The sequence below is a fragment of the Gadus macrocephalus genome, chromosome 23 (assembly GCF_031168955.1).
Source record: "Gadus macrocephalus chromosome 23, ASM3116895v1".
NCBI lineage: Eukaryota > Metazoa > Chordata > Actinopteri > Gadiformes > Gadidae > Gadus > Gadus macrocephalus.
Window position 1 is genome coordinate 7,652,853 of NC_082404.1, and position 23,606 is coordinate 7,676,458.

General features: G+C 47.5%; 1 protein-coding gene across 1 annotated transcript in view; it reads left to right on the plus strand.

Annotated features, from left to right (window-relative positions):
- Positions 1 to 23,606, plus strand: part of LOC132452917 (cadherin-7-like) — a 48,107-nt gene that overhangs the window by 15,985 nt on the left and 8,516 nt on the right. The window contains 5 exon segments of the mRNA XM_060045752.1: positions 12,298 to 12,465; positions 15,776 to 15,963; positions 17,561 to 17,814; positions 19,632 to 19,768; positions 22,680 to 22,801. Coding sequence (XP_059901735.1) covers positions 12,298 to 12,465; positions 15,776 to 15,963; positions 17,561 to 17,814; positions 19,632 to 19,768; positions 22,680 to 22,801 — 869 coding nt within the window.

A 23,606-nucleotide genomic window follows, 5' to 3' on the forward strand; every position in this document is an offset into this window, starting at 1 on the left:
CTTTAAGGTTTTTTACGACTTTTACAAACTCTTCAGCGGTTGTTCAGCAATACCCAGTGGGCCTGACAGTTCTGAAGGGACCAATTTGAGGACCCGTTTGAGGTCTTTAAAATGCTTTGATTTGCGAAGAAAATTTCCTTGCCTCTTCAGAGGGAAAACATTTCTGGGCAATAAGTGACATGCTAATAGCAAACCCTCAGATCACTTCACTTCAAATGTCTGTTTCCCTACTTGACGCAATTAGCCCGGGTTAGTTGCTTATACTTTTATTCAACTTTTATAAGGCAGGATTGTTCAACTTTGACAACGGATGTTGGCCTATGTGAAGAGCTACAAATAAAGCAACAGCTACTTCTAAATACAGAATACCATAGCTTTTTGTCTCCAAATAAATATAAAGTGCTTGGTTTCTCCACTGCCTGCGGTGTCTTGTGTTGTGTAATGTTGTTGTTCCTGTGTTATGAGTGATGTCAACATTCTTGGCAAGACCTTCACAGCAACCCTCTCTGTAATACTGTAGTACTTATGATGAAACTTTCAAAATGGAAACATAGAGATTCAGTGGCGTAACAAGGCAACGACGGGCCCGTATGCAGGATGTCCTTGTTGACGGGGGGGGGGGGTGGGGTGGGGGGGGGGGGGGGGGGGGGGGGGTACGGAAGAACTGCACACCAAAGGACCAAAGACACAATACAAACTAAAAGGCAATACCCGATCATTTAAATAGATAAAAATGTGCTTACTTACATCATAGCTGCATTTTCCGGGCTTTCCTCTGAGCGAAGTTGTCAATTAAGTCCTTCACGTCCAGGTGACGCGCACGGGCATTCTCAATTGAGAGTATCGTAAGTGGAACATTTCGAAGACCGACGGGCGGGCCCCTGATTGGCCCGGGCCCCTGATTGGCCCGGGCCCCTGATTGGCCCGGGCCCCTGATTGGCCCGGGCCCCTGATTGGCCCGGGCCCCTGATTGGCCCGGGCCCCTGATTGGCCCGGGCCCGTACGCGCCCGCATGCCCTGCTTACCGATAGTTACGCCACTGTAGAGATTGGAGTTGCTAGTTTGATTCCTGGATACCAATGATCACTGTTCAGTAATTCCACAGATGCTTTCATCCAAAGCAGTGACATATTAGGTATTCAAAGAGTATTGTTTTATTTATATTATATACACATATATATATTTTTAGTTATTGTATTTCCAGGGATTCATACTATTATTTATGATTGGTAACGCCTTTAGGGTCGCATTTGTATTCCTGGTAAGCGCATCTTCTCTAAAGGTTTGGTACCACTTAACACACAGGGGCTGTTATTTTTTGGGTCCTAGTAAAACACTCAGCCTCGCCGAGTGTGATGGCCGAAATTGCGTTGAGCTCGGTATACGGGTCATATTTCCCACGCTGAACATTTCTGCTTCTTTGACCTGTCATGTCAATCTAGATATTTTTTTCTGGGAATAGAAAGTAGTGGAGGAAGATATTTTTAGCACTGAAAGAATTACACAGAATTTGGTACACATGCCCTATGTAAATACCTGATCTTATGGAAAGGTTTTGATTGAATAAAAATGTCCAACTTGTACGGTGGTCAAAATGTAAAATGTCATTCACAATTCCCCTTGAGAATGAGCCAAGGCCCCTAAACTATGTATGCATACAGAGGCCATCCCCTTTAAGAAGTGTGCAAATATTTGTGTTATTAGCTCTTAAAATTGAGTCACACTGTCAATTTGAATACATAAGCGCTAATGCTCAAACTCGCCTATTTACGGCATTTGCTCTTGACTAGTGACTCCGAATAGCTTTGAGACACCTTTGTCATCGCCCCCGAGTGCCGTGACTCCGTGAACTACGGGGAAAAGGGCGGGCGTTGTGGTTCGGGGCCACGTGTGGGCTGAGAATACCATTCGTTACTGCTAGCACTCCTAGTTATTATCATTATTCTATTCTACGTTGCCCTGTATCTGTGTGTCTAACTGTGTTTGTATCTGTTAGTGTGTGTTTGCGTGTGTCGCGGGAGGGGGGGGGGGGGGAACCACAACCTAGTTTAGAAAGTCCTTCAAATGATGGTAGTCTCAGTAGAAAAAAGTACAGGCAAACTACATACCTCTAGTCCAACCTGTATCACCATGGTGTTGGATTATTCCGGAAACATCAACATTTTATTGAACATTTTGGACACTCGACGAATCAATCGCACACGGCGGTTCTCAGACAACGGGAGCAAGGGATTGCTTCAGCGCCATCAGCCACTCTCGTGACACCCATACCAAATCGCCACAGAAACAGGCATTAGCCTGAGTGATGTTTAACCAGCATGTCTGCCCAATATCTGCCCAATAACGGCCCATTATACTCGGACGCTCCTGCTATTAAAGAGTGTTTGGGAACGTGTGAATGCGGCGGCGTGTACTTTTACAGTATCAAACTGTATTTAATTAGCTAAGTGCAGTGTTTAATTTGCGTGATTGATCTTTATGAAGGGGCTAATGCTCCATGATTGTTTAAGAGGCCTGTGTGAGCGTGCGTGTGTGTGTGTGTGTGTGTGTGTGTGTGTGTGTGTGTGTGTGTGTGTGTGTGTGTGTGTGTGTGTGTGTGTGTGTGTGTGTGTGTGTGTGTGTGTGTGTGTGTGTGTGTGTGTGTGTGTGTGTGTGTGAGCGTGTGGGCGCGTGTGTGTGTCACTAATCATCGTCTGCTCGCACACGCATTGGGCTGTGCTCGCTCGCTCATCTACATGGAGAGGGTATTGAGTGCGTACTGGAAAAGTAACAAGAACCAGATTCTTTTTTCTCGTGTGCTTTTGTCAAACGTCTTCAATCAATCTTGCGTGGGGAACAGCGCAGGGTTGTTTTTCATTTATTTTATTTTATGGTAAAACATTGTTTCCTTCTTGTCTGTTCTGTCATCGCTGTTTAAGACCCTCAGATGTGACGATCCTCTTTGATGTGAGAGATTGGATTCAAACAGCTTGAACAGGGACAGTTGTCTTGGTCATATATATATATGACCAAGAATAAGGCAAAATAAATTAAAAAACAAGAAATAAAATGACACAGGAAGTAAGAAACAATTATTTATTTATTTTTCACTTTTAACAAATCCCTTGGCAACAAACCATGAAGAGAGAATGACAGATCTCCTTTTTTTGGCCTTTTGCGGTTGAAACAAATTAGCTCCATGTTCTGTGCAGTGGCTACTGTGTTAGCAGTAACTTTGACAGAGTGGCTCAGCTCAACCCCTATTTCCGACCTCCCTGTCGCTACACAGTGCTGCAGAGCGGAGGCAGCATGGTGCTAATGAGGTGGGGGACACTCTGGTCCCGTAATAGAGCGCACCCAATCGGACACAATGCCACACGTTTCGTACCACCAGGCGATATGCCTTGTTGGCTTTGTATCGGGGACGCCAGCGGGTGACGCAAAGGATCATGGGACGGCCTGTGTTAGTAGTCACGTTAAAAAGGAAATGGGACAAAAGTTTGCCAGGCATTCATCCTTATTATCTGAACAGGAGCGTTGGTGCACTCGCCTGACCAGAGAGGTGGAGTCTTGGTCTTCAACGCTCCCATCCGCGACGGTGTGAGCTCCCCCGGGCAGCGGCCAGAAAGCCTGCAGGGGGGTGTTAACCAGCGCACGGTGTTCCACCCACTGGGGCAGCGCTGTAAGAGAGACAGGCCCTAGTGCGGCTCCTCTGGACCCACCGCTGGGAGTGAAGTACCCAACAGGCTGTCTCCGCCCCAGCTCAGTGGAGCAGACTGACCATCTCCGTACAAGACAGCGGGGTTAGAGTGACCCAGCCCCGGCCCCCATCCCTCTCTCCCCTCTTTCCCTCTCCTAATCCTAAATTGAATGTTCAAGGTGCCCTTGGGCAAAGCCCTAAAGCCTCCAACAGCTTTCCCTGCCCGTGTAAATGTGAACCATAACGCAGGAGGAAAGGGGTATTAGTGGCTGTGCTTGGAGAAGCCATGAGAGCAGAATGGAGTCTTTCACCTTGTTGAGCTCGTTCTCACAGCCATACCGCCCACCTGTTCAAACAAGTACGTTTTCCTTTATTAGTCGTTTGACATTCAAAACTCATCAACGTTAGTTACCCCGCGGCAGATGTTTTCTCTGTCCATACTGGCTGTGTTGACGTATAAAGAATACATACATTATCCTCGTACTCTTATGCCGCTTTTCCACTGCATGGTACCAGCTCGACACGACTCGACACGACTCGACTCAGCTCGCATTTTTTGCGTTTCCACCGCGGTACCATGGTATCTGGTACCTGAAGTGGCTGCTTTTTCTAGTACCTACTCGCTCTAGGTTCCAAGCGAGCTGAGCCGATGCTAAAAGGTGACGTCGGCAGACGGCCGGCGACTGATTGGCCAGAGAGTGTGACGAAGTCACGAGAGCGACATGGCAACCATGCTGGTAACATCCATAGCAGCGCCGCAGCCAACATGTTCCACTTCTCCAACTTCTTCAACATGCCAGCTAATAATAGTAATGCGATCGATGTCCTCCATTGTTGTTATGTGGGTTCTGTCCATGTGTGGGTTGCGTATGTGTTGTTTGCGTCGCGTACACAAATACGTCACGGCCCTTTCGCGCAGCCGACCCCGCCCACGTCCAGGAGGTACTATTTGCGGTGGAAAAGCACCCGTGCTGCTACCGTGTCGAGTCGTGTCGTGTCGAGTCGTGTCGAGTCGAGCTACATGTGCGGTGGAAAAGCGGCATTATACTCATAGACCACCTTCAGCAAGCGGGCTAGCACACAGATAGCTAGCGTGTTGGTCGCTTGTTTCACAATCCAATCAAAAAGTTTCCATTTCTCACTCCCTCTCTTTATATCGGTCTGTCACACTCCTTTCTTTGCGTCTCTTTCTCACTCGCCCTGTCTTTCTCTCACACTAACAGTATAACTCTGTCCTTCCCTTTCGTTTCTCTCTCTATCAAGCTATTATCTCCCTCTCTCTCTCTCTCGATTTCTCTATATCGGTCTCACACTCCCTCTCTACCTCTCTCTGTCTGTCTCCCTCAGTCTCCCCACCTCTCTATCTCCCTCTCTCTCCTCCCTCTCCTGTGTCATCAGGAGCAGAAAAAACAATTAAAGTTATGAAACGTTCAAATAAAAGGTCAACTTCAATCCTTGTTTATTGTGTAGCTTCTCCTGTTTCCCTCTCCACCTGTCTCTCTCTCTCTCTAGCCATCTCTCTCTCTCTCTCTCTCTCTCTCTCTCTCTCTCTCTCTCTCTCTCTCTCTCTCCCCCTCCCTCCCTCCCTCCCTCCCTCCTTCTCCTTAAACCAAATCAATGGCCGACGTGTACAGATTGCCTCCGTCAGCGGACAGAGCTGATCGCTGTTGTCGGCTGGAGGATAAAGATCCCTGTGTGATCTTCATCATTCCGCTGACTTCACCGGCCCGGTTGTGTCTCCGCCGCTACCAGCGTTGTGCCGCCATCGCCTTCTCTTTGCTCGCCCGCTCCCGGCCGTGTCGGCGTTACGAGCATTGGATCGCAGGAACATTAGAGCCGTGAGGCGGTCATAAATAAGCAGCCCCCCCCCCCCCCCCCACCACCGCAGTGGAGACAGGTAATCTAGACCGGGCGCCTCTATCTTTTGTCTTGCTAATTGAGAAACAACAACGGGCAACTACGTGCAGATGTAAACACCGTTGGGCATACAAGTTTACATGCACACACACAAACACACACAAGCACAGACATGCACTCACACATGCACACAAGCACAGACATGCACTCTCACACATGCGCACAGCACAGCTTACACACACACTCACTCACACACACACACACACAGCCATGCACTCTCACAGACAAGCACAGACATGCACTCACACACACACACAGACGCACACAAGCACATACATGCATTCACACAAACACACACAAGCTAAGACACACAGATTCATTCATACCCCTATGCACACACAGGCATTCACAAGCATGCACACACGCACATACACACACACACACAAACACACCCACACCCACACACACGTTTTCACACACAATCAGAAACGGAGACACACACACTCCCTGGAGCGTGGCTTCTCAGGAGGATCATTACTCTCTGCCATGAGACATTGCACCCCCCTCTCATCACACGTTGTGAAGCTACAACATGCTATCTCTACAGCTAACATGCTAATGATTTATTTACACCAATGCACCAACCAAACAGCAAGACTCTGACTCACACAGCAGCCCCCATGGTTAAATCAGGTCTTCGGCTTCCTCTGGCCGGATCAATTCTGTCTTTGCAGTAGGGAGGGGTAACTTTTGTTTTGCCACCAATACTGGAGAGGGAGGCACGCATCAGAGAGGTCATAGGGGGCCTGCTGCCATGTCTCCCCGCCCAACACACACACACACACACACACACCCACACACACACAGACACACACACACACCCACACACACACACTCAGGCCTGCAGGCAGCGCGGTCAGATATCATTGCTACAGCAACACTCCAACGCTCTTAGCCTCCATTGCTGTCTGCATAACCGCACCGTCGCTCGTTCATCGCTCACAAGAGGCCCGAGGGGCTGGCGGGCTGGCGGGCGGCTCCTCCGGTCTCTCCCCCCCCCCACGCCGCCGTGGGTTTATTTCCTCCTCACGTTACAAATGTCAAGGATCCGGGCCCCCCCCCCACACCTCCTGTCTGCCCCTCAGTGGTTGTAGAGACAGCTTAGATAAATCCTCCGGGGGCCCCCACGTCTGGAGGCCCCCGTCTGGTGCACCGCGGGGGCCCCGGGAGTCACGGCAACCATGTCGATGTCGTCGCAAAAAACGGCTGAGGGGCCACACGGCGTCGTCGCCGGCGACGGCGGAGACAGAAGGGTTTTAATCGTCCCTCCGGGACAGGTGGCGGGCGCCGCGCAGGGCAACAGAGAGGGTGACAGCGGGACGGTAAGGGGGGGGGGGGGGGGGTGTGGCACCCAGCTGACAAACTACCCACCTCATCGACCCCTCACCGCCGTGACTAGATTAGCGGCGACCCCTCGGAGAGGAATATGTGCTCCGCTGTGCCGGGCCCTGGTGTGTGTGTGTGTGATTGTGTGTGTCTGTGTGTGTGTGTGTGTGTGTGTGTATGTGTGTGTGCGTGTGTGTGTGTGTGTGTATGTGTGTTTGTGTGTGTGTGTGTGTGCGATCGTGTGCGCGTGCTTGTGTGTTTGTGCGTGTGTGCTTGAGTGTGTGCTTGTGCGTGCTTGTGTGCGTGACCTGCGCTTCTGTTCTCTCCTTTGTTGTCGCGTTGTGGTCGTTGTCGCGGCAACGCTGGAATCAGGATTCATGGCGTCGTTGAGCAGCCTCCATATCTCTCCGGGTTGAGCCCCGGTGATATTAAATAAGTACATCAGTCGCGTCGTGGCGCCTATCGGAGGCCCAGGCAACCATCCCTAGTCTCGCCGCAGAGTCCACTTCCCCTCTCCCTTGTGTCTTGTGATGGTTTTAAACTTTGTATTTATTTTGTTCTCGGTCTAGCAGTAGTTCCTTCTCAACCACATGAACATACGCACATATACGGTACTGCGTCTTTCCCCCCACCAACCCTCAAAGTCATCTCTTTCAAGTGCAGACCGGCTCTTTTTGTTCCCATGGAGACACTGGATGGTGGAGGGGGGGGGGTGGGGGGGGGGTGCTGCAGTGTTTGTGTCTGGTTGACACAAAGAAGGCATATGCTAGTTCAAAGGCGAGGAGGCGGGGCTTGGAGACGTGTGTCAGTCCACACGGAGCACAGGTGGTGCAGGTGGCAGGTTCTGGAGGGCTGGGATTGGCTGAGAGGTGACACAGTGGGAGGGGCCGCTGAATACTAATACATTTGGCGGATGAAAAATTGAACGACCAATATTTTTTTTAACGCTGTAGCTCTGGAGAGCTGGGCATTATCGCTGCCCGGGAAAGGTATTCATTCCCCCTGGGGAAACGCATGGAAAGAAAATATGAGGACATACTCAAGTGATTAGAAAAGCTTTACTATAAAAATGTCCACGAAAATCGCACTCATCTATTTTATAGTGTTAAATATTTATTTTATTAAATAAATAAACTTAAAATGTACAAATCACCACTCCTAATTGCACACGCCAGGTGTGTGTGTGTGTGTGTGTGTGTGTGTGTGTGTGTGTGTGTGTGTGTGTGTGTGTGTGTGTGTGTGTGTGTGTGTGTGTGTGGGCATCTTTTATGAGTGCATGTGAGCAAGACCAACACATCAACAGTCTGTTGGATCTCTCTTCCACCGGGCTGCCCGCAGTCAAACTCTGCTGTGGACGTACTCTCAGCCTGCAACGCCAAAAGCACCTTCCTCGTTCTTTATGCTTCCTATCAGCTCACACAGCTGATTATTGGATAAAGTGTATTATTTGCATCAAAACACTTGTGTTTATTGGCCAGTGTTTGGTCCATTGTGGCATCGTTGGCAGAGGCCTCAGACAGAGAACGGAGGGACAGATCTGTGTAATTTCTCACTCCCAGCAGCTGAATCGCGCCTTCAGCCAATAGTGTGCCTCGGCCAGAAGTACACAGACGGCCTTGATAAAGGAAGAGAGAGAGAGGGCAGGAGATTCAGACACTTAATGTAATTGTCTGCTGTCAGCAACAATAGGGGCATATGATAAAAGATCTCCTCGTCTCAATAATCTGGGTTACAGAACGATGGGGGAAAAAAAGCTGCCGGTCGCATTGTATGTTAGGCTTCATATTTGGCCGATTTTTGTTGTCAGTTTTGCCTGGTTCACTAGAGCTGGTTATTTGCTAATATATTAGGTCATGTTGTTGTGGAGCGTTTATCAGTACAGAAACACCGGGGCCTTTTTGTTATCACTCCTGCTCCTTTTTTCCTTTTCTTTAACAATTCGCATCCAGGCTGATTGTATTGATTAGATACATCGGACGGTATATTTAATCAGATACACAGACAGAGCTTGACCTCCTAGGCTTACGAGACGGTGAAGCATCTCCATCTTGCAAGGCCGGTCTTGAGCGGCTGTTCCGTAGATCTCGGTTCTCAGAATCGCAGACTCGCCTTCGCCGCCTTTTACGCCGCCGTCGCCGTCATGGGCAGTTCCTCTCGTGTCTTTGTCATCTCCTACGGATGTTCGCTCAGGGCTTTTGCCCTGCGGATTTTTTTTCGCATTTCCGTTGGGGTTGATCCAATATAAACAGACACTCAACCAGAGTGTCTGGGGGGAATAAAAGAGAGCTGGGCAAACCAGAAATATAACTATTACATTTTGTGGTATGATAAATGTGTGCGTCTGGCCAAACTGTGCTGAAAACAACAATTACAAAGTGGACCAGACGTTTTTGATCACAGCTACTGTGGAAATATCTACAATGTCTACTGGAGTGCGAGAGTGTTTTTACACAGGGGGACGGGAGGCGGGGGGGATTCACGAGTACACCATCTGACTGCTCTAAGAGATTCTAAGATCTTCACAGACTCCTCCAACATTCCAGAATCTGATCATAATGGAATCTAATCTGAAAGGATATTTATCTGAATAGAATCTGATCTGAATGGAATCTAATCCGAACAGAATCTAATCTGAATAAAATCGTCTGTTAGTACTCAAATCTGATTATTTTTTTATTAATAATAATAATAATAATAAATGCTTTAGTTTTTAATAGGGACAGTGCACATTAATGAACATTGATGTTTAAACATCTTTGTAAACATGCCGGAGAGCTGCTAATTTGCATCCGTAGTCCCTAATACATTGTAACGAATTGGAATAGAAACTACAAGAACCGAAACTAATCTGAATTGGATCTTATCTGAAAATAATCTTAGCTGAACAGAATTTAATCGGTATCGAATCGACACTGTATTGAATCAAATTAGAATTTATTATGAATCAAATATATTCAGAAAATAAACTATAAAAATATAAAATAATCAGGATTGAATGAAATCTAAAAATAATCAAACAATCAAATTGGAATATAATTGGATTGCTTGCATCGTCCAAAAAACCTTTCGTGTCTCAGCAATAGACTATCAGGCTTTAATATTCCATCCTGTCAATTTGATTGGTTGTCACTTAATGTGTCACAGCAATGTTCCTGCCAAGAACAACAGCATTTGTTAGACGTCTACAGGAAGGTTTCCTCGAGAGACAGAGCCAACACAATCAGTTTTTCTTCAATCACAAGAAAAATTCCCCTGTTCATTTTTCATTTTACTATTCATCTGACACTTTTCTCCAATGTGACTTACAGCGAATTCAGATACGTGTCGTTAAAGGGATACTTCACCCATTTAGAACCGGCGTTCTATCATTATAAAATCGCTATTGTAATATAAATAAATATCAGTCCAAACCAGTCTCCCCTTGGCCCATTCTTTCTCATCTAATTTTCTCCCGAAATGACGTCATTTCGGGAGAAACCTCTTGTCCCGCTAGAAGGGCCGAGGACTACAACACACTTTTGGTGGCAAATTTGCCGCCAATTTTTCCACCAATAAGGAATGAGAGGGGGCGGGAGCTCGCGTACTGAGGGGGATTGAGGGGGACGGGAGACCGGAAACAGGTGGGCGGGGCAGCGAGCGCAATGCACTGTGGTAGCTGGAGGTTTTTTTACTTTGAGCCAGAGAGACCATGAAAACACTCTTTCTGCCTTTTTTCAGGCTAGGATGAACCGATTTCAATATTTTTTTCACATTTATAATACATTGAATTATTTAATTCATAAAACCTTCATATTCCCACCGGTGAAGTATCTCTTTAAGGAGCAGCAAGGGGTGAGAGGAGGACTACAGGTTAGGCTACAGATCCTTGGGGATCGAACCCAGTAACTTTCAGGGAGAGAGTATCGCACCCTAGCTACTATATACCGCTCCCATATCTTTGCGTTCCCATCAGCCAGAATATTTATAATATACACTAAATGATGTATTTAGAACCGTATCACATCACAGATTCCAGTGCATCTGAAACGATCCCAGAAATGATTATAGCTATTACATTATCGCATACAGAGTTTCGTTGCCTCTGCTTTGTTAAGATATTTAATCTTCCGTGGTCTGGAACACTCGGTGTAGAGTGGATTCTAATAAGTGAACTGCGTTGCAAGGGAAAAGTCATTAACTTTGAACACAAACGCTGATTGCCTCCAACTGATTTGAACGTGTCACGTTAATTGTTGTATTAATTTTCCGTCGGTTTAATCAGATTAGCGCCTTTGTCCCAGGGAAAGAGTTTTGAAGTCGCCGGCACTTTATTCACCTTAGTTAATAGACCCCGTTCACCTTGAGGCCATTCTGCTTGGTTTTAGTCAGGGGAGGAAAGCTTCTTGAATCTTTGGGGAAACCGTGACATCTCGACAAGATCATTTTTTGTCTCTTCATGCCACCTACCCGACTAGCCTTGAGAACCCATTTCCACTGAGCTTTCAATCGGTTTTCCGGAATATTCTACAAGGTTTCCGCACCCACATCAAGCCTGGGGCTGCCTCACATCGCTGAAGTGCTATTCCTGCGGACGCGCTTTGCCGCCAACCTGGTTCCCCAGGGCGACCCAGGGTGTCCCTGGGAGGCGCGGCGTGCAGCGAGAGACGCTGCCACTCTGTGTCGTCCCCCTGGAGCAGATCAACGGTGAGCCCAGCTGCCTGAGAGCAGCTGGGCTCTCACCTCACGGCTCGCGGCGTGCGCCACGCTCCGACGTCGAGACCTATGCTCTCTGTAGTCAAAACTCTCACTCCAGAGACTATTCTGGGTGACAGGAGAGCAAACATCTCAGAGCAAACTGTAGCGGGGTCCTCACCGCAGTGTATGTATGCATTGTATCTATGCATGGATGACATGCGAGTGCGTAATGTTGTATTCCTCTCTTCCCTCTTCATCCCTCTCACTCTGCCTCCTGCCCCCTCTTTCCCTCATTCCCTCTGTATTCCTGCCCCTCTCTCTTTCTCCCATCAATATACCTCCCGTGCTATCTCTCTCTCCAACCATATACTATCTCCCCTCTCTCTCTCTCTCATTGATCAACAATACACCTTCTCTCTCTCTCTCTCTCTCTCTCTCTCTCTCTCTCTCTCTCTCTCCCTCTCCCCCTCTCCGTTCCCTCTCTCTCTCTCTCTCTCTCTCTCTCTCCTCCCTCTTCCTCCCTCTTCCTCCCTCTCCCCCCCTCTCCCATCTATCGTTTTCTCCCCCTTTCTCCTACATCCCCTATCTCTCCCTCTCACTCTTTTGTCTTTCCCTCCCTCCTCATCCCCCCCTCTTCTCCTCTCTCCCTCTACCTCCTCCCCTCCTGTCCATCACTGCCCCTCCCCCCGCCCCCTCCACAGGCATCATCCGGACTGCCCTGCCCAACATGGACCGGGAGACCAGGGACCAGTATGTGCTGGTCATCCAGGCTAAGGACATGGTAGGCCAGATGGGGGGTCTCTCCGGGACCACCTCCGTCACCGTCACCCTCACGGACGTCAACGACAACCCCCCGCGCTTCACCCACAGTAAGAACCAACCCCCCCCCCCCATGGCACAGAGTGGCCTAGCATAGCAATGAGTGGTGTGGATTTCACAGCGTGTCTTTATTGCTTATGCATTGCGTAACATAGCAATGTTTGACTTATTAGTGTATTGCAATTTTTATAATTTATATCCAATATTGATGCAAAGCAGTTTGTGGCACAGCATAGCATGGTGTACCACAGAGTAGCCTCTCATAGCATGAGTAGCGTAGCACTGAAAAACACCAACATTAAATGGTATATTTAACAACTTACTTTCTAAGTTTCACATTAGCGATGGACTCGTACGAATGCGGTTATTATCACATAAACTAAGGATGCATTTCTGATGAGGCAAATGCCCTAAAGATCATTTCATGCTCAAAATGAAATAAAGAAATAAACATACAATCAATAATCCTGATCAATAATTTCAAAGCTGGAAAACAAATGTTGGACAGGACTCGCAGCGATTAAACTAATCATTAAAGAATGTTTGTTGTAGAAAGGTTGATGGCATATCTTTTAGGTTGAAACCTTTAAAGACTAGCACCGGCACTATCTCGCTGAACATAACACACAAATTACAACAGCAAGGTTATGAAACCTTGTTTATGAAACATAATCAAAACAGTCTGTATCCCTCTCTTTCTCTCTCTCTGACCGATCTATTCTCTCTCTGACATTGCTACTAATTCTCTTTCAATGTCTCTCTCTCAGCAATACACCTTCCCTATCCCTCTCTTTCTATAACCGATATATCCTCTCTTTCTCTCTCTCTCTCCCTCTCTTTCTCCCATCAATATACCTCCCGCGCTATCTCTCTCTCCAACCATATACTATCTCCCCTCTCTTTCTCATTGATCAACAATACACCCTCTCTCTCTCTCTCTCTCTCTCTCTCTCTCTCTCCTCTCTCCCCCCCCCCCCCCCCCCCCGCTCCATTCAAACCCTCTAATAACACTCGTTACCTCATCCAATCTGGATTGGCTGCCAAGTAGAAAGCAACACAGCCCCGCTCTCCCCCTCTGCATCTCAATACCTCTCCCCTCCTCAGGAGTCCCGGTGCTGTCCTCCTCTCCCCCCCCCCCCCCTCCTCCTCCTCCTCTCCCTCCCCCCTCCTCCTCCTCCTCCCGCCCCTCCTCCTCCTCTTCATCAGAGCTGAGTGCTCGTTCTCAGCCCTCCAGCCCGGGATCAATCAACCCGCCGTTTTCCTTTTCCATCCTCTCTCTTTGGGTTGTCAGCCTATTCCACGGCTAATGGCTTCAGGCCCGCTGCGACTCAAAGGAGTGTCGTTGGCTTCTTCCCGCCATAACCCCGGAGCGCCAGGAACGCCGGTGACAGCTCAGCCGGGGTGGCGCGCGGCCCGAAGGTGCACCCACCACCGGCGCCGCCGGAGTCCGGTCAATTTGGCGCTCCCCTCGGGGGTGAGGGAGGTGAGGGTGGGATAGGTGAAAGGTTTCCAACAACAAACCGGGCGAAAACGCTTTAACCTCGGAGTGAGGCAGTGATGGCGGCCGGGAGGGGGGGGGGGGGGTGGACACCGGCAGAGGTTGCGGGGTCACGGAGGGGGAGCAGGGGGTGCGGAGCGCTGGCGGGCGTGTCGGACGTGTGACCCTCCCGCAAGAGGAAGACGAGGGAAGGAGGAAGAGGAGGAAGACGAGGGGGCGGGTCGCGGGAGGAGGGCAGAGCAAAGCCGAGGTTTTTTCCGGTCTTGTAAAGAGGCTCTATTCCATGGCAAATTAAAAAGCCATTACAAAGATTACACGGCAGCAAACAATGTCGGGGCAGATTAGCATTTGGCCGCGGCAGTGGCGGCCGCATAGTCATCGGGGCAAGGGAGAGAGCGAGAGAGAGGGGGGGGAGGGGGAGAGAGAGCGAGGGGGAAACAGGAAAAGGTCTGGTAATGAGCTCACGCCATGGTGATTGCGCAGATTATGAATATGATTCTATTCCTTTTATTCCCCTTAACACTGCTTCTTTTAAATCCTCCGGGTTTAACCGGACAAAAAGCCTGGCGGTACACAATGGATGGAAGGTTTTTTACTTTTTTGAACTGAGTAATAGAATTTTGGGGCAGCCATTTTCTTCCTGGAAAGTGCTTCGCCTCCGGGGGAATGGGGGGGGGGGGGGGGGGGGGGGGATACGGGGGTCAATCCTCAGACAGAGTCCAGTAGGTGGAAGAGGATCTATCTCTTGGATCTCGAGACTAATGGCTGAACCTCAAAAGATAATTTAAACCCATTTCATGTGAACGATAAAGAGATGAAAACTTGTCTCTCCAAAAGGAATGAAAGAAAGCGCCAAGATAAAAGAAACGCGTGCATGCATAATTAAACAGAGGTACAGGATTCCAAAACCGTTAGAAGATTATTTGCTCGTGGGATTTAAACCGAGTGTTTGGGAAACCTCACATGTCCAGGAGCAGAGTTTTCATCGGGAAACTCAAGCTCGATAAGTTATTCAGTGAAAAAGAAAAATCACTTGCATCTGGCAGTTTTTACCCTCTTTACACTATTTCTCAGAGCAGACTTTGTTTCCCCGCTTCTGAATTCCTCTCAGCCTTTTTTCAGAGAGATTGAATGTCAACACGCGGCTCCGCCATTATCAACGATACACGGCACAGGTTTAATTGTAATTACTCAAAGGTTTGTTTTGTCCCGGTTATGTCCCCCTCGCTCATAAATTAAACATAAGTACATGATAAGAAAACCAAGTGGGTTGTGACCGCTTCCGTCTTCGCGTAAATCAAGTCTCTGCGTCGTGTTCTAATGGCTGTGTGCAGCTGTCAGAGCCATCTACCACATTAGCACTCCTCTCACATCTGTTCCCAGCTCTGCCTGTTGTTACGTGAATTTATCACCCAGACGCGCGAGGATATTAAAAACATGTGGCTTATTACGCATCTTGGCTGCTTGAAGGTGATGTCTTTACGTTGCTTTCGATATGAAATAACCTGCCTTTCCATCGGTCATTGAGTATCGAATTCAAATGACGTTTTTCTTTCTTTGTAATTGCATTAGCTAGACCAATTCTCCTTCTTCTTTGTTATGATACATTCGATCTTGCATAATCCTGTTTTTATGGTGCGAATTAGTTGCTTGTGTTACTAAGAGCTCTAAAAATGAAGTTATAATGATTATGGATGAAATGTGCGACGATAATAATCATGAACTATCATAAATAAACAAAATATTATAACATTATTTCATAGTTTGTGTCATTAATTTGTATAATTGATGTTATTGGCGACTACTTTTATTTTGTCAAAATTAATCACCATCCGGTCTCGCTGTACTTCCTGTTCTCATAGAGAACTACCAGAACACTGTGCTGGAGTCACTTCCTGTGCACTCGGTGGTGGCGCGGGTGAAGGCGGCGGATGCAGATGTCGGCCCCAATGCGGAGATGGACTACCGCCTGATGGACGGAGACTACCTCGGGTTGTTCAACATCTCCACCGATGAGGAGACCCAGGAGGGGGTCATCGTGCTGCTGAAGGTAACGAAACAAACGCACCCCGCACTCAACAGCCCTCATTCACCCCGGAATAACAGGAATAACCCTGAACCCCAACCCTTTAATCCAACTGCAAACTCTTCATCCTATTGAGGGTACAGGAGTACGACAATCAAATGCACCCCGCCCTACGGGACTCATTCACCCCGAATAGGAATGACCCCAAACCCTAACCCCTTATCCCAAATTGAAACTCTTCGTCCTGTTGAAGGTACAGCAGTAAGGCAAAACAAAGGCACTCCACTACGGCCCACTCATGTGTAGCACAAGAGGTTCTGGGTTAAATCCCCAGTGTCTAAAGCTGCCCCGTCCTTGAGCAAGATTGGTACAGTGGAAAACCAACAGACACACAGGTTCACCCTGTAGGATATTAAAGTCCAAGCTGAGGGGTCCTGGGTTTGAACCCCCGATGTGTGGAGCCTATCCGGGTGAGGCATCGTGGCGCAGGCTGCCCTAACCTCTGCCTGCTCATTAATTACATTTGTCGGGAAAAATCGACCTTAGTGGCATTTGATAAAAGCGTCTGCTAAATAGCAGCAGACCAAACAATCGCACCCCGCCCGGGTACACCATGAACTGGAATAGAAGGTCTTCTATTTCAGGGGAGGTTGAACAGGGCTATGGGCAAAGTGCTGTTATTATATATATTTGTTCTTTTGTTCGAGAGCGTTAAAGTGTCTCAGGGGCCAATAGAGATATGGCTCTTGTCCTTTGTTAGAGTGAAATCCATTGTTGGCCAACGGCCATGCTTGTCAGATGGCAGAATTTGATCTTTTGTTTGTTTTGGCGAGATACGACAAGGACCTATAAGAGCCCGGACGACAATGGACGCGTCAGCGAGTGTGAGGATATAGCAGAACGCTGTATTACAGGGTGCAGTGGGAGGCCAGGGAACGCCACCACATTCCTGTGAAGAAGCAATCATTTTTGAATGTCTTATCAGGGTTGATTGGTGCCACTCTCAGAACAAATAATAACGCTTTTCAAGGTGCGGAAAGCGTTAATAAAGAGTGTGTTAAGGCCCCATGTTGAGCATCATTATGGCCAGTCTTTAGAACCTGTGTTCTTCATTATTTTTAAATTCCTGCTTTGTCAGGAGGTCAGAGGGAATTTCGCACCTATCCATATCTCTGCTGTTTTGTATTCACTGCGATCGACGGAGAAGCTATTGAGGCTGCACCTCCAAAGAAAGATTTTTTTTTGGAAGGTCAAACGCTTTTGATTGATGAACCTCCTCCACCTGTCTTTAATGTGGAGGTGAATCCCTTGTTTCAGCTCCAATTGGAACACGATGAGATTTAAAACGACGCATTTTGCGCTGAGAAGAGATGAAGGGTTATCTCCACGGTAACGACCCAAGGGAACTTTGTATATTTTTAGTACAGTTGTTTGTGTATAAGCTTTATAATTAGTGATGTGGAATACGAAAAGCCTCACACAATTTTCTGGTGTTATATTATAAGTGTCCATGTTTAAAACACATTTGAAACGCCTGCCACATTGTGAAAGAGTATAAAAACGACCTTCTTTGTTTTGTAAAAATGTTTTCTTTCTCTTTTTGTTTTTTTGTCATTGCTAGCCTCTGGACTTCGAGACAAAGAGCAGTTTTTCCCTTAGAATCGAGGCGACCAACCGAAACATCGACTCCAACTTCTTGAGCGTTGGCCCGTTTAGCGACTTGGCCGTCGTCAAGTTGACGGTGGAGGACGTCAACGAGCCACCCGTCTTCTCCACGCCGCTCCTCAAGATGGTGGTGTCGGAGGACGCCAGGATGGGAACGTCCATTGGAAGAGTCTCAGCGCACGATCCTGACTCCACAAACAGCGGCATACGGTAATAAAGTTTGTTATTAATGATTACATTTCGTTTCAGCTGACTAACTTTAATCATACGCCACCTTCCACAAACCTCACCGTGAAATGGGATTTTGTTTGAATCAAAAGAATGTTTTAATATTAGCTTGCTAACTATAAACAACCTACAGCTAACTAGCTATAACTGTAAGCCATGAAAACGTCACTGGTAATATTTTAGGGGAAATCCAGATTATTGGGGTTAAACGCTTTTTTATCAGACGTTTATAGCCTATTTAATCCTTCACCAGTTATTATTACGTAAAAATCTCGCAGATGCGATCATTACGGTAAAACAAGTAGCCAAGACTACAGTCTGCCTTATTGTGGCTGAATGCTTCTCAGTAGTAAAATCAAAGTCACCCTCACTGGGGATAGAGCTCGACAGCTTAAGCTCTCGCGAGTGTTCTCCGCGTTACACAGACACATTTCTAATATAAAACTCAAAGCAGAAGCCAGGAAACAAAACAACCCCAAGGAGAGGTCAGACTACGTGCGCGTGTGTGTGTGTGTGTGTGTGTGTGTGTGTGTGTGTGTGTGTGTGTGTGTGTGTGTGTGTGTGTGTGTGTGTGTGTGTGTGTGTGTGTGTCTGTGTGTGTGTGTGTGTGTATGCTAAACAGGGAACCGGCGCCTTCAGCCACTCCACATTATCTGTAAAGAATCTGCGGGCTCTCGGAGCCAGGCCCTGTGTGGCGGCGAGACACCACAGCCCCTGGCAGATGGCGACCGTGGGGCCAAGGAGCGCCGCGTTAGCACAAGTGAAAGGCCATCTTGAACAAGAGCAGGGGCCCCCTTGGGGGCCCCTGCCCCTCACAAACACCGGCCCTGGCATTTATGACTTAAGACGCACGCACAGAACCAATCTGTGGGGCGTTGCTTCCAAATCCCAGCTCGATGTGTTATTATTAATTAAATGAGTACTGTATGGCGGCCGCGGCTCTGTCAGGGTTGTTGGTAATCTTAATCAGAAAATGTAATTACTGCAGCATTGTGGGTGTAAATTGCCTCTTTTTGTGATTGCGATGGCGATCGGGCGATGTCGATATATTACGAGACGTCGGTTGAAATTAGAATTATTGTGGAACTAACGCAATCAAAGAGTCAAATTACACTGCAGTAATATACGTTGGATGTCGGACTAATCAAAGTTTTCGTTTTTTTTTCTGTAGTAATACGAGTTGCGGTGTAAATTAAAAATGCCTTGGTCTGTCTGGGCCATTACCGGACAGCCAAGTTTAGTTTTTTTCCTCTGAATTAAATAACGATAATTCCAAATGTTTTGGTAGGGCTCCGATGTTAATGAGAAATAAATCGCCTTTATCATTTTGTATACTACGACGATGATGAGGACGGTTGTTATTGGCATTATGATGGTTAATAACAAAAATAATTATTATCGATGTTTCAGGGACAGTGCGGCATCTATCTATAATGAACTGGCTGCTGATAACAACAGATTTGATCAAAGTCAAACATGATAAGAGCTTCAGTCTAGCTCAACTGCTAGAGCAAGGCATTAACAATGCCGGGGTTAGGGGATCGATTCCCAATCGGGGCCGCCCACATGCATTCAATGTATTGTCAGAGGCTCTGGATAAAAGCCTCTGACAATTGGCCTATGAGATATAACGATGACTAACGATATTGCGTTTTGAAACATAAACACAGTGAAATCCCCTTTGGTGGTCTCAAACCCAAACCCTGAGTGTGTGTGTGTGTGTGTGTGTGTGTGTGTGTGTGTGTGTGTGTGTGTGTGTGTGTGTGTGTGTGTGTGTGTGTGTGTGTGTGTGTGTCCAGTTACTCCATCGACAGGAACACAGACCTGGAGCGGTTCTTCAACGTGGACGCCCTCAGCGGAGTCATCAGCACGGCCAAGCCGCTGGACCGCGAGGCCAACTCCGTCCACAACCTCACACTGCTCGCCATCGAGAGCCGTGAGTACCGCCGCCGCCGCTGAGCCATGGCCACGCTTAGCTCACTGAGAGCCGCCACCGTGCCCTGTCCCGTCGACCGGTTCAACTCCATATTGCTTTCACTGTCCTTGTTGTTAAAACCTTAAGACTTTAAAAGAGAAAGTGAAACTTAAACTGAAATTGACCGGAGCGGAATCGTTCACCTGGAACGGCCTGTTGTTTGTGTTAGAAAGCAATCTCTCTTTCTTGAAGAATTCACGATTCCGAAATTAGGATGAAATAATACATAAGTAGAAGTAGCCCTACTCGAAGTGAACTACCCAAAAAAGCATTAGAACCGAACTAGGTAGTGGGATTGACCATTTTTAACCTCCCAACTGTTTCGTCATGTATCACTTTCCAATGACTCCATTCAAACCAAATAAACATGTTAGCTCCACAGTAAGCTTCAAGTAATCAGACCATTGAGACTTGCTAAATACAACACAGCAGAGCAAAATGTCAGAATCCCAACATATATCAAAGAGAGTTTGTGCATTTAGTCAAATTACAACCCAACCTCTACCAGCACATCAAATGACAGCCAATGAGGCTCAAATTCAGCCCAAATGAGATCATAGATGTGGTTTGTATCTAATTCTGAGTTGTCTACTCTTTTTCTCTGCTGGGCCATGTGAGTCACTATCAGCACAACAGAAACTCTGATTCACAAACACACAAGCACACACAAACACACACACACAATCACACTAAAACGCAGATACACACACACACACAGTTACACACACACCAACAAACACACATACAAAATACACAGAAAACCACAAATACACACACGGGTTTACACATGCTAACCGACACACATCCACAAATCCACGCAAAACCACAAATATACCAAAATAGAGATGCACACGCTAAACAAAAATAAGCAACGTCGGCAAAAAACAGATGCTCTTACACACGAGCGCACACATTACTGTAACATAGACAAGCACAAACACTGGGAGGGACACGCAGACACAAATAGCTACACACTAACACACCCTATATAGGTAGACACACACACACCCACACACGCACACAGCCGGCCATCATGTGCGCTTTAGAGGGCTGAGCCACGGTAGGGGTCACGGTGGGGGTCGCGGCGAGGCTGTCAGGGAATGTTAATTCAGGCACGGGGCGGACGCACCGACCTCCAGGCCCCCCCCCCTGCCCTCGCTGCTAGCTGCTGAGTAAGACAGCTCCCCCCACCGCGCACGCTACTTCCTGCTCGGCTGCAAGGACAAGGAGGCTTCATCCTCCGCCCCTCCCCGGTCTACTGATGCTACGCATGAGGTCTATGAGCTACGCAGCGCTCAGATATCATCTAGAACGTCTGGATCTATTGTCTCTCACTGTTCTGCTGATGCTACGCAACGCTCAGATATCATCCAGAACATATATATCTATAATCTCTCTCTTTTTTACTGATGCTTCACAATACTCGGCTATCATCTAGAACCGTCTAGATCCATAGTCTCTGACTTTTCTGCTGATGATACACAACGCTCAGATATCATCTAGAACTGTTGTTCCCAACTTTATTTGGGCTGTGACCCCATTTTGACATCAAAAATGTCTTACAGTGAGAGACTATAGATCCAGATGTTTTAGATTCCAGAACATCTGGTTATATAGTCTCTCACTGTTCTGCTGATGCTACGCAACGCTAGATCTAGAACATCTAGATCTATAGCAATATCGTCATATCAAGATCTATAATCTATATCCATCATGTGTTGTATGCACACGATGCATGAAGCCCTCATCCTGAGAATAGTTTCTTGATTTTTTCTCCTTCCTCACAACCATCCATCACTAGGAAAGGTTGTTGTAAGAGCTGTACCAGAGGTACCGGTTATTAGCCTAAGTTTAGATTCAAATCCAGGAGGCAAATCCAATGTCTTCACTGACGGTGTACACAGAAGTCAGAAGTCTTGAGGCGTTAAGGTTTGGAGGATGTTCAAATTTTGGCGTTTTGTACTTTCTGTACTTTCTAAAAACCTTTTTATTGCATTTTATCTTTGAAAGACCCCGTACATTTTTTGGACAAATACAGATCGCAGGGAGGACGGGAAACATATTAATAAAGGTGTGAAATGTCAGAAGATTCTTCCAGGCAGGCGGGAGCAAGGGTTGAGCCGAGGAGAAGCTTTGAGGCTGAGGAGCAGCCAACAAATCTCTTCTCTCTCTCTCTCTCTCTCTCTCTCTCTCTCTGGGCCCTATCTTGCATCCGGCGCAATTTACTTTCTCACTGGCATGTGACTCATGTGTCGTTGTTAGTTTGCAACTGGCGCAGAGCGTTCTTTTCCCTCCTGCGCCACGTGTCGGTAAATTAGGGAATGATCTTGCGCCCCAAGGGGCGGTTCGGAGAAAGGAGGAGGCGTGTTCTGGTGCAAACTTTCCCTGGTGCTATTTTGCACTTTCGGAAATCACTTGCGCCACGAACCAGGAAATACCTGGTTTAAAGTCGGTGGCGCATCGTTTAGATGCTATTTTAAGGGCGCATCCATAATGTTGCCTGTGCACCTCTCGCATACACTTTGCTTCTCACATCTACCTAGCCACACATTCTTGGTAAATTATTTGGGAAAGAACAGCTGATACAAAGGTAATAAGTTGTACTTTATTATTTGGCCATAAACTTTTGTGCCGGAAAAATAGCAACATCGCCATAGAACCGCCCACAAAGCTACTTGAGCTTGGCGCTTCTCACTTGCGTTTCAGACCGTTAAAATAGGGCCCTTTATGTCTCTCTCTATATCTCTGCCTGATTCGGTCTCTATCTCACTCTGTGTCTCTCTCTCTCTGGCTCTCTCTCTCTGATTCGGTCTATGTGTCACTCTATGTCTCTCTCTCTATCTCTGACTCTATGTCTGTGTCTATGTTCCAGAGGATCCCACCCAGATAGGTAAAGGCATTGCCCTGATCACCGTGCTGGACATCAACGACAACGCGCCCGTCTTCGCCATCGACTACGAGACCCTGCTGTGTGAGAACGCCATGCCTGGACAGGTAGGAGGGCGGACACACACACACAAAAACACACCTGCACACACACACACAAAAAACACACATATAGATAATATACTTCTCTCTCTACATATATATACATCTTCCGCACACATAGTACGTCCTTCTTTCTCTCACACACATACACACACACACATACATATGGTGGTTCAATCTCTCTTCTTCACTGACACACACTATCGTTTTTTTTCCTTTTGCCCTCTCTTTCCCTCTACGCGTCTCCACACTCATTTTAAAACCAGACACACCAAGGCAATCTCCCTGTCTCTGAAAAGCCATTCAGAGTCTTTCTCTGTCACGGCTCGGAACAATTGTCCAAAGCACCGGCTTCTCAGAGCAAGCAGCTCCCACCGGGGAGAGTGACTGTTGCACTGGAGCGAGGCGTGACCGTTAGGGTAGAGCGGGTGGCACCGCACGTTAGCCGGAGACCCGCTGCTCTGGTCCCCACAAGGTCAGCCCAACCAGCCGCATCACGTCATCCACGGGTATGTCTCACTCTTAGTGGCTCAGTCCTGAGGCCGGTGGGGATGGACTCCCTGCAATACTGTCTATACGGGCACGATGGTGATATGTTGATGTGGGTGAGTTGTGTGTCTCACTCTTTAGGCGTCACTCTTTAGTCTGGTGTGGTTGAGCTCTGCCATAATGGCCTCACAAGTTCAGCCAAACTAACTACGTCACTATAATCTGGTACTAACTGTTGGTGGTGGAGACATGTATGTCTCACTCTTAGTAGACATCGTCTGGTGTAATTAGACTCCCTGCAATGTCCTGACAAAGTCATCAA